The sequence below is a fragment of the Octopus sinensis genome, linkage group LG1 (genome assembly GCF_006345805.1).
Source record: "Octopus sinensis linkage group LG1, ASM634580v1, whole genome shotgun sequence".
Classification (NCBI taxonomy): Eukaryota; Metazoa; Mollusca; class Cephalopoda; order Octopoda; family Octopodidae; genus Octopus; species Octopus sinensis.
The window spans coordinates 97,631,669-97,643,939 of record NC_042997.1 but is presented as its reverse complement, the minus strand read 5'-3'; the positions used below and the strand labels follow the sequence as shown (position 1 = coordinate 97,643,939).

At 36.9% G+C, this 12,271-nt stretch overlaps 1 protein-coding gene across 5 annotated transcripts in view; it reads right to left on the bottom strand.

The window, feature by feature from the left end:
* LOC115218729 (vacuolar amino acid transporter 4) overlaps window positions 1-12,271 on the bottom strand; it is a 72,309-nt gene that overhangs the window by 22,036 nt on the left and 38,002 nt on the right. For 3 of the 5 annotated variants that reach the window (XM_029788631.2, XM_029788639.2, XM_036503146.1), the window contains exons 5-8: window positions 7,783-8,062; window positions 5,011-5,105; window positions 4,269-4,374; window positions 1-373 (exon numbers count right to left, since the gene is read on the bottom strand). The exon at window positions 1-373 is cut by the window's left edge and continues 642 nt beyond it. In XM_029788631.2, coding sequence (XP_029644491.1) covers window positions 198-373; window positions 4,269-4,374; window positions 5,011-5,105; window positions 7,783-8,062 — 657 coding nt within the window. In that variant the 3' untranslated portion in view covers window positions 1-197. The remainder of the gene's footprint in view (window positions 374-4,268; window positions 4,375-5,010; window positions 5,106-7,782; window positions 8,063-12,271) is intronic. The other 2 variants (XR_004999314.1, XR_004999315.1) reach the window with 1 other exon arrangement.

The window sequence follows — 12,271 nt, the reverse complement described above, 5'->3', positions numbered from 1 at the left end:
TTGGCTTGTTACTCTAGAATTACTTGTCTCCAACGTGGTACAGCAGAAATTTTCTGACATCAGTGATTGATATGTTCGCTGTTGTTTCTTAGTTAAACATTTTAAATAGATTCAGAGACTTGCACATATACACACTGCCTAACATTCTGACCAAGTAAGCTGATATGCAATGTCATGCAACTGCTATCTGGATGGCTTCAGGATCGGCTCATCTTTCTTAGGATGGAATACAGACTAAGACAGCTGCCAAGAAGACCAAACAATGCAATAAACACATTCTTGATTATTACTTTAACAGACAATTTTTTCCACCACAGAGACAACTCAAAGATGCAGGGCAGGATAAACAAGAGAAGCGTCCCTCCAATTGAACCTGAATAGAAATACAAAAAAAAAGGAAATATTGAATACTTTTTGTTCATGTTTTTGTAAGAATGTTATGAAGTAGCTGAAATTAAAATAAGTAAATAGTTGAAATAAGTAGTGAAATACAACATAATTGATGTCTATGTAAATAAGTCCCAATATCCAAAGTTGGAAATGAAAAAAGCCATGTCATAGACTGAACAAATAAATCAATTTCCAATAGAATCCAATTATTTATTGAAACACACACACACACACACACACGAACAAAGATTTATTTATTTAGCTCCATATTTTGGTGAGTCTTCAATTGCTTTATTTCTAATTATTATGTAAGGTTCTGAAAACATTCAAGACTTCATAATATATGTATTGGCACAAAAAGTTCTTAAAAACAGTAACATAATCAATACAACAGGTTTTCGTGTTGTTACATCACTCAAAATAAATACACACACCACAAACAGAGCTGCATGGTTAAGAAGTTTGCTTCCCAACTACAATGATTCGGGTTCAGTTCCACTGTGTGGCACCTTGATCAAGTATCCCCCACAACGGTCACAGGCTAAACAAAACCATGTATGTGGATTGAGGAGACAGAAACTGAAAGAAGAAAAGGAGACAGAAACTGAAAGGCGATGAGCTGACAGAAACGTTAACGCTACGAGAGAAATGGTTAGCGGTATTTAATCTGCCACTACGTTCTGAGTTCAAATTCCGCCGAGGTCGACTTTGCCTTTTATCCTTTCGGGGTCGATAAATTAAGTACCATTTACGCACTGGGATCGATATAATTGATTTAATCCATTTTTCTGTCCTTGTTTGTCCCCTCTGTGTTTAGCCCCTTGCGGGCAGTGAAGAAATAAGAAACTGAAAGGAGCTTGTCGTATATATGTGAGTGAGTGCATGTTTTCTGCTTCCTCATCTTAATATTGTGTGATAGTTGTAAACAAGTGTCAACATCATTTTCTTTATGTTGCTAATTTGCTAATACTATTAACAAAGGATTATATATTAGATCCAAATGATTATGATGTATTTGTATCTGTAGAACTGCTGTTGAATGGAAGTTTAAGAAATACAGTATTATGAGTACAACCTTGAAACCCACCTCCCAACTTCTGCTCATTTCATGCCTTGAGAGGCTACCTGGATACCTCATCTTTGCTATCTATCTCTTTGCTGTTCCTATTGATGATTTTCTCATACCCCTATAAATGTGAGTAACCATGCAGTTCTTCTACTGCTCTGTCCCCATTTTCTGAAATAATTTTAAATCTGACTTCCCAATCCCTTGGGGGTCATATTCTTGCAAGCTGCATGACAACCTCAATATTGGCATGAAAAAGCAAAAAGCACCCACTACACAATGTAAAGTGGTTGGCATTAAGAAGGGCATCCAACCACAGAAACCATGTCAAAGTAGACATCGGAGCACAATATAGTTGTTGGATTAAACGGATCTGTTCAACCATCCAATGGAACATAGACATTACATAAGGATTATGATGTTATTCAAATTCATTAACATTTTCTATACATCATTGTAATTTAATAATGTAATTTACACATTATACTTCATCAATATTCATTACTAAATACTTTTGAGGTGTCAAACAAATGACAAACCTTTGAAGGCCAATGCACCAAACAAAATCAATACCAAGAGATTTTAAAATAATTCCTTATTCATGCAAATATGCTTTTGTCTCTCTTAAGTTAACATTTCCTTATTTAGTTTAAATTCCCAAATTACATTTCTGTCATTAACAGTCATTAACACTTAATGATGTCAAATAAATATGAGCTGCCAGCAGCTCCCAAGAGCACAAAACTCAAGAAACGTAGCTTTATGTTAGGAGATGCTTTACGTTAGCAGGTTTCTTGCAGAAGGAGGGCTACATGACAATTCATATTATAGAAGAGAGGGTGGGAAGTATTTAGGGTGAAGCAAGGAAGAGATGAAAAAAGTGGTGATGAAGTGTCTAGGGGAATCTCAAGTTATGAGGTGAGTAGAAGTGAATGGAAGCAGAAGAACTGGGAGTATAGGTGGGTAAGTTTGCAAATGTGTAATATGAGAGATGGGGAAATAAGGATTAGGATGAATATCATGAATGAAGAACAGTGAGTGAATAACAAGTAGGGAAGAACAGGTTTCAGGTGCAAAGATCAGATAGGTTTCACTTCCCAACTATGTGGCTTCAGGTTCAGTCCTACTGTGTGGTACCTAGAGCAAGTGTCTTCTAGTAACCATGGATTTGTTACTAGAAATGGAAAGTCTGTTGTGGTGAAACGGGAATAGACACCCCCAGACAGGAATAGAGGGAACCACTACATATGAATAGTAGGTCTGATATAGTCAGCAGTTTGTAGTTTGGTCCTCAAAGTCCAGGTACAGTTTGAGTGAGTGTGTTGGAAATATTGATTGTTGGTGTGTAAAAATTGTTGGTCCATTATGTTTGTTACTGCTGATGTTTCTATTTTGTACTGTTATAACACTGTTACAGTGTATTCTTTATCTATCATCTAGTGCTTAATAATTTTAAAGTCTGGCACTGATTCTATTGGTCATTTTTGCTGAACCACTAAATTATAGAGATGTAAACAAGCCAACACCGGTTGACAAGCAGTGGCGATAGAGAAAAACACAAATGCACAAAAGGCTTCCATACAGTTTCTGTCATTGGTTAATCTGGAGCTATAGTAGAAGACACTTGCCCAAGGTATAGTGCAGTGAGACTGAACTAGAATCACATGGTTCCAAAGCAAACTTCTAAACCACACAAAATATACATACATATATATATATATATATATATATATATATATATATATAATATATATATATATATGTATACATATATATATATTTTGTTCTCTCACTCCATGTTTTCCACTCATTTTCAATCATCTCCTGTGAGTTAACTTCAGCCTGATGAGTAGCTAGTGGAGTACCCCTCACTGAGTAATTATTACTTCCAAGGTTCTGCTAGCTAGTAAACATAAGTAGCCTGGATTTTACCTGCTTCATTCCCTCAATTTGGATTTTAATTTGCATACACTGCAACCCTAGTTGCTAACCATGAACTATAAAATAACGTCTTTCAGCATACCAAACTTCAATATGGGAAAAATTTACAACCTTCTATGCCAATAAACCACTCTTGTTCCTACAAGCGGTTTTTTTATACCTTCTGTGAACTGCTCAAAGCTTACTAACTTCCTACATCTCGATCCTTGGATCACACCAGTTGATCATGTCTCCTCTCATCACCCATGAACTTCTCCACTGGACTTTCTACCCTTTACAGATTTTCCTTTGGACTTTTTACACTCCGGCTGCACCTCTCTTACCTATGGATTACTCTGGACTCTACTTTTGATGAAAAATTCTTGCAATACACCAGGACGTCTGAAACCTTTGAATTTTTTTAACTTTACGTAAAACTATTATTATTATTACTATTATTTTTATACTTTCTAAACTTTCCTGTACTTTCTGTTCTTTCCTTTTTCCTGTGTGACCCTTCTGTCCGGCGGTCGCCATGATAGATCGGTAGCCACTACACACATTTTTTTTCTCTCCTTGTTTCTGTCTGTGTCCCTTTCTGTGGAAGAGCATAGGCTCGAAACATAAAAGACTTTTTCAATTCCCGAGCATTATACTAATACATCAATTTGTTTTCTACACCACCTGTCTTCGTCTTTTGTTTTTTTCATGAATTCTCCCTATATATATATTAACAAACATACACACGCACATCCAATTATTTTAAAATAAACACATCTAACACAAACTTTTAAGACTCTATGGATACTTACAGCTAGATGACAAAAAATTCAACTGAAATTACTGATATAACAGTTCTCAGACGAAGAATGAAAAACAAAAAAAAACTCACCTAAAATAGCTGTTAAGTATGCAAAGTGGTGTTGAAAGAGAATACCAAAACCAATAGTTGATGTAATGACGGAGATTCTAACACCATGTCTTTTCCAAGAAGGAACCTGTACAAAATGATACGGAAAACATTTAAATACTTTTTCTCATGAATTCTATTTGCTTTAATTTTCTAATCATTCAGCTCTCATGGATTATCACCATCATTATTATCATAATTATTTAATGTTCCCTTTTCCATGCTTTTATGCGTCAAATGGAAATTTTTTAGAGGCAGGTTTTTCTATAACCAGATGCCCTTCCTGCCACCTGTTTGCAAGCAAAGTAATATTTCCCATGACTAGGGAGGCAAGCTGGCAGAATCGTTAGCACACCAGGCAAAATGCATAGCAGCATTTTGTCTGTCTCTATGTTCTGAGTTTAAATTCTACCAAGGTTGACTTTGCCTTTTCATCCTATCAAGGTTGATAAAGTAAGTATTAGTTGAGCACTGGAGTTGACGTAAAAGATAGTAATGATTAGCTTCCTTTTTTAGCAAGACATACTACTACGAAGTTTCTCCATTGGGTCTCTCTTCTATATAAGTGAAGTGAAGGCAGCCCAACTCTTGTATGATTAATGTTAAATGTATAATTGGGCGCCCAATACAAATAGAACAGAGGCACAGTCTAAGATGATGTTTTTCATGAATAAATTGTTGCAGATGACAACAGAAAAAAACCCCGAAAAAACAAAAAACTCACTGATGAAGGAATTGGTTTGGTTACAGGTAATGGATAATCTTCTTCAAATGAATCTAGGAGATTTGTGGACATGGTCTCATTGTCAGTTATTGTTTCTGTAATATGAATATATAAATATAAATATATCTATGCAAGTGTCTTGTATATGAAAATATAATGAATATCGATTGCTTTTAATAATTACAAATAAATAAATTTAAAAAAATCAGAAGAGAATGTGGTTTAAATAGGGGAGGTAACTCGAAAAAACCTACATCAAATATTTTTTTAGTTACTGCCCTTAGACATAGCTGCGTAGTGTAAGATTAGTTGCACGTATGAACTTCAAAATGATGGAATTAATGATAGGAGAAACAAGGAAGATAGTAGTTATAAACGTTATTTCTTGTATGGATATAGCTTGAAAACTGCGTGACACTTCAAATATTGCTTCAGCAAATTAATCAAAAGAACAATGATTCCATTTATTATACAGCATTGTAATGCCTAATTAATTACTAAATAAAACAAGTTTATGACGGACTTTAAAACAAACCAGTTCAAGCAACACAATTATTTATACACCAGATTTAGGTTCAAAGTATTAAATACTGAGAAGTATAAGAACAGTGGATTAGTAGAATAGTTAGGGCACTACACAAAATGCTTTGTGGTATTTGTTACAGCTCTTAATATTCTAGATCAAATCTCACTAATGAACTTTATCTTTCATCCCTCCAGGGTTGATAAAAATATGGTACCAGTCAAGTGCTGGGGTCAATATAATCAACTAAACTCAAACTCACAAAACTGTTGGTTTTGTGCTTAAGTTAGAAACAATTACCAAAAGTATGATAATGTTTAGGCACTGTAATTCTATATATCACTGGGAGGGAGATAAGTTGCTGCTATCTCTAGCGGTTGAGTGTCTATCATTGCTAAGACCAAGGAAGGTCAAAATCACATGATATGGTGGTCTCAGCACTGGAAATGACGGGGATTTGTCGCCCTGCTAGTGATATAAACAAGAGTTCTATTTTGCATCAAAAGCTAATACGGGAATTTCTCTCATAGTATCTATTGTAGTATAGTTCATTCTGTGGAGGCGCAATGGACCAGTTGTTAGGGCAGTGGACTCGCGGTCAGAGGATCGCGGTTTCGATTCCCAGACTGGGCGTTGTGTTTATTGAGCGATAACACCTAAATCTCTATGAAGCTCTGGCAGTGGGTGGTGGCGACCCCTGATGTACTCTTTCACTACAACTTTCTCTCATTCTCTCTTCCTGTTTCTTGAGTAACACTGCGATGGACTGGCATCCTGTCCAGCTGGGGGGAACAAATACACCACAGAAACCAGGAGACCGGGCCCATGAGCCTGGCTAGGCTTGAAAAGGGTGACGTTTATCGTTTATACTAACAGAATATCCACATTAAAGTAGGGATAAATATTCAACTAATCATACAGGATATGGGGTACAACTTAGAAGGCGATTGGAACATCACTGAAGGATTTTCTCAGCTCTGAAGAACATCGTTCCTGAAGCTGATCGCATCAGAATATCTGATATCTTCCCAGCAAAGTTATGAAACCCTATTGTCATTATGTTAATGTCCCCTTTCACATGTTCACATGGAATTTACTGAGGCAGATTTTCTACATCTTGATACACTTCCTGTTGCCTACTTTCACTTGTTTGCAAGGAAGGCAATGTTTTAATATTACTTCATAATCAGACATGCTTTCATAGAAGGTTGGAATCAAAGAACACTGCTTGTACGACAGTAACACTTATTTACAACTATCACATGAAGTTAAGAAAAGAAGACACCAACTCACACATACATTCTTTTATTTTATATATATATATATATATAATATGTGAAAGTAAGATCCAAGGTTAGTGTAGTGAGTTAGTAAGCTTTGAGGAGTCTGAAGAATGTGTAAAAAAAATACTTTTAGGAACAATAGTGGTTTATTGATGTAGAAGGTTCTGTTAGTTAGGAAAGATGTAGCCTGGATTTTATCAATTCCATTCCCTAAATTTAGATACACACATACACAAATATGATGGGTTTCCTCATGAAGCTTTGGTTGGACTGGGGTTATAGTAAAAGACTTGTCCAAGGTGCCATGCAGTGGAATTGAACCTATAACCGTATGGTTGGGCAGAAAGTGTCTTAACCACACAGCTACACCTTAGAAAATTAATACACTCACTTGAAGGAGCCTTACATAAAATTTGAATTACATATAGCTTAAAGCCCAAAGTTCTTTTTTCAAATAGGGTTTAAGTAATACAATCTTTTTTTATTAATATAAATCTATTGAGTATTAAATAAATTAGAGCCAGGTGATATTTTACAGAAATCAAAATCTTATAATAGCATTGAGTTGAATTTACATGGCCTGTCAAAGAGTGAAAATAGTATTAAAAAAATAAAAATTCAATTATCTTTTTAAATTAATATTGCAGATTAAGGTTTCAAGAATGATATCACAAAAAATCAGAAAACTAACCCTTTAGCATTTAAACTAGCCATATCTAGCCCAAATATTCTACCTGTTTTAAGTTCAAACTGTCCAGATCTAACATCTTACACCTACCCTACAATATCAAGGTTAGAAGAGAATGCAGGGTAAATTCAAAACATTTGACAGAATAATCTGAACACTGAAATGGTTAAACAATATCCAAATTAAGAAAATTTTCTGGAACATTCTCTCGTCCACACGTAGAATCAAACAAATGCATTTCAAAAAAAGAAAAAGAAAAAATTATTAATTCTAATTACCTTGCACAAAGACAAAGTTTTCAATCATCTGCAACACAGGATAAATCATTAGAGGATATGTACAGATCACAGCTACAATGAGGCAGGCATTAAGCAAATGCGCACCTAAACCACTATGAATAAGGGACAGGTTGATCAATTGGTTAACATGAGAGCCAAACCGTAGGTAACCAAACAAACCAAGCACCAGCAGAATGAAGCTAACTATCAGTATAGCACCGTTAAGAAATTTAGGGAAATTGTGGCGGTTCCCATCCATACTACTTTCAATTGGAATAATCTGCAAGAAAAAAGAAACAAAGAAATGATTACACATAATGTATGAATTTGTTTCAAGCAACATTTTTGCACTGTTGGTGCAGTGATTTACAGTGGAACAACAAAGTAACATAAGAAAACAAGAATCATCATCATCATCATCGTTTAACGTCTGTTTTCCATGCTAGCATGGGTTGGACTGTCGACCAGGGTCTGGGAAGCCAGGAGGCTGCATCAGGCTCCAGTCTGATTTGGCAGTGTTTCTACAGCTGGATGCACTTCCTAATGTCTATTTCTTTACTACCCACAAGGGGCCAAACACAGAGAGGACAAACAGGGACAGACAAATGGATTAAGTCGATTATATCGACCCCAGTGCGTAACTGGTACTTATTTAATCGACCCCGAAAGGATGAAAGGCAAAGTCGACCTCGGCGGAATTTGAACTCAGAACATAACGGCAGACGAAATACCACTAAGCATTTTGCCCGATGTGCTAATGTTTCTGCCAGCTTGCCACCTTACTAATGCCAACCACTCCGTGAGTGTAGTGGGTGCTATTTACATGCCACAGGCACGGGTGCCAAGGGAGGCTGGCAGTGACCACGATCAGTTGGTGCTTTTTATGTGCCACCGGCACGGGAGCCGGTCAAGGCAGCACTGACATCGGCTATGTTTGAATGGTGCTTTTTACATGCCACCAGCACAGGTACCATAACTACAATATCCATTTGATTTTTATTTTGATGTTGATGTACTTGACTCAATAGGTCTCCTCAAGTACAGCAGGTCGCCCAACGATCCAAGGTAAGCACAGCAGGCTGTTCTGCAATCCAAGTTACTTTGGAAGGGCTAGGGCTGCTTTGTGAAAATGGTGCAAGAAACAGCCATGAACTCATGTTAAGAATATATTACTATTACATATAAATGTTCACAGGAAGGAAGCCTTGTTGCCAGTTAAAGATATATACTTTCATGGGTCCAAAGAACAATGTACCTAAAAGGTGCTTACAATTAACAATTAAGCAATAAGATTCGAGAATGCAAAATATGTACTTCCAAATATCCAATTCTCTTTTGTTAGGGTGGGATTCTGTTTCCCAATGAAGTGTGTCTTCACAATCCAGAGTTTTACAACATCTGTACAGCTGGCTAAAACTTGTATTTGTATATAATTCTGGCATGCTATTCTGCGCTAAATACTGCACTGAGTGTTGGTGTTTTGTATAAGTGTTTAGGTTCCAATACATATCAGAACATAAACATTTTTATTATGTTGATTCAATGTGTCTCTCCATATTGGCAATTTAATAACAGATTTTAAACAGATTTTAGAAAATTAATACATTCACTTGAAGGAGCCTTACATAAAATCTGAATATATATAGTTTAAAGCCCAAAGTTTTTTTTTCAAATAGTGTTTAAGTAACACAATCTTTTTTTTATGAATATAAATCTATTGAGTATTAAATAAATACTAACTCTCTACACTAACCTTAATTTTATAAGGCATAGCTGTGTGATTAAAAAACTTAGGTGATACTAGTGACTATGAACAGCTCCCTCAATAAGTAGGAAGTTGGGATATCCCTTACAATATTTTGACCCCACCCTATTTTCTGCATTCCAGTAGACCAAAAACACAACTTTTATAATATGCACCAAAAAGGCATACAATTAAGATAGTTTCAGTGATTGTTGCTGTTTAGCATCAAGACTGACCTGGAACTAAACTATTTCTTATTTCCTAATTGCCCATAAGGAGCTAAATATAGAGGGGACAAACAAGGACAGACAAACGGATTAAGTCGATTACATTGAACCCAGTGTGTAACTGGTACTTTATTTATCGACCCCGAAAAGATGAAAGGCAAAGTCAACCATGGCGGAATTTGAACTCAGAATGTAATGGCAGACGAAATACTGGTAAGCATTTTGTCCGGCACGCTGTTTCTGCCAGCTTGCAATCTGGAACTAAACTATTTCTAGCAGGTTGTGAGACTATGAAAGCTTCTTCAATAAGTAGGAAGTTGGGACATCCCTTACAATATATAATATATAATGAAATTATTGTATACAGTGCTCAGGTGCACCACAAATTGTCAGAAAGTGCATATAAAGTACATGCAGTAATGTAGAAATGTCTGGAAAGCGAACAATGTATGAGTCAGATACATGTTGTGTGTGTATGGAGGGGAGAAAATCAAGTATAGTGTTGGCGAATCTCAGGAAGCATGGAAGTTTTGAAGGATGCAGTGCTCCGACAACTAACAACTGATGCCGGCAGTTTGTTCCATGCTTCAGCAACTCTCAGTGCGAAAAAATGTTTCCTGAAGTCATGGGAGCTGTGCTGTTTTCTTACTTTGTAAATATGTCCACAGGTGTTAGATGGGTGAAGTTTGAAAAGGTTCTCAGAGTTATTGTTTGTACGATGGTTGATAATTTTATGGGTGTCTGCCAAGTCAGCTGCCAGACGTCGGAGTTTCAATGTGTCCATGCCCAGGGAAGTAAGGCGTTCAGGATATGGCAAATGCCTGATGGAGGGTATTCTTTTGGTTGCACGTCGCTGAACAGCTTCCAGACGATTGATATCCTGGGCAAGATAGGGGTTCCAGACCGGTGATGCAAATTCCAGGTGAGGTCTTACCATAGCTATATAAAGCCACAGATAGATAGCCGGAGAGCGGCTCATAAAGGATTTGGTGAGTGATGCCAAGACACCCTCAGCCTTCTTGACAATTTTAGCGATGTGTTTTGTCCAACGCAAATCAATATTTTATACCTTCCTTATTTTCTGCGTTTCAGATTAAATAGGATAAAATAATTATGCAGTGAAATTGAATAGGCGTTTGATATTTTGTTTTCTTTTGTGTTAAAATCCTTTAATTACTCATCTGTGAAATATGACATGTTAGTCATTTGCTAAAAACCTTCAATTACTCATCTGTGAAATACAACAGATGTTATTCATTAGTTAAGTAGACCAGAACAATTTTTATACCACACTCCTAAAAAAGGCATATGATTAAAGTAGCTTCAGTGTTTGTTACATTTTAGCATCAAGACTGACCTGGAACTAAACAATCGCAATTGTTATTACAAGCAGTCATCATCATCATCATCATCATTTAACGTCCACTTTCCATGCTAGCATGGGTTGGACGATTTGACTGAGGTCTGGCAAACCAGATGGCTGCACCAGACTCCAATCTGATCTGGCAGAGTTTCTACAGCTGGATGCCCTTCCTAACGCCAACCACTCCGAGAGTGTAGTGGGTGCTTTTACGTGCCACCAGCACGAGGGCCAGTAAGGCAGTACTGGCAATGGCCATGCTCAAATGGTGCTTTTTATGTGCCACCTGCACAGGAGCCAGTCCAGCGGCACTGGCAACAACCTCACTCAAATGTTTTTTCACGTACTACTAGCACAAGTGCCAGTAAGGCGACGTGGGTAACAATCATGATCGAATATTGTTTTTTATATGCCATCGGCACGGAAGCCAGCTTGTTGCTCTGGCAATGATCACACTCGTATGGTACTCTTAGTGCCCCACTAGCACGGATGCCAGTCATCTAATTTGATTTCAATTTCGATTTCACTTGCCTCAACAGGTCTTCGCAAGTAGAGTTTAGTGTCCAATGAAGGAAAGGTATGCATAAGTGGACTGTCCTGAGTAAAACTTCTGATGCTTCGAGCCAAAAAAGTTTTAGTTCAGATTTCAAACTTCAATGTGGTTTATCAAGCATACCATGATCATCAGCTTTGTTTTAACATCCACTTTTCCATGCATGCATGATTGGATGGGAATTTTTTTTTCTTGAGACAGATTTTTCTATAATTGGATGTAACTTTTTCTTGCAAACCCTCACTTGTTTCCAAGTAAGGTAATATTCTCCTATGATCAGACAGATATCTTTATACAGAATACTGAAAATGAAGAACACCACTTGCATTACAGTGTCACTCATTAGCAACTATGAGGCAAGAAGACAGTAACACATACACACACATTATATATATATATATCACGTGATAACGTGACCGACCAGACCATCAGATGTTGCTACACATTGCTGGTCACAATGCGTTCGCATTGCTTTAGCTTTTGAATGACGTCACCCCGCTGGCTAAGTGAGCAGGCCAACAGAAGAAAGAGTGGTGAAAGAGTACAGCAGGGATCACCACCCCCTGCCGGAGCTTCGTGGAGCTTTTAGGTGTTTTCGCTCAATA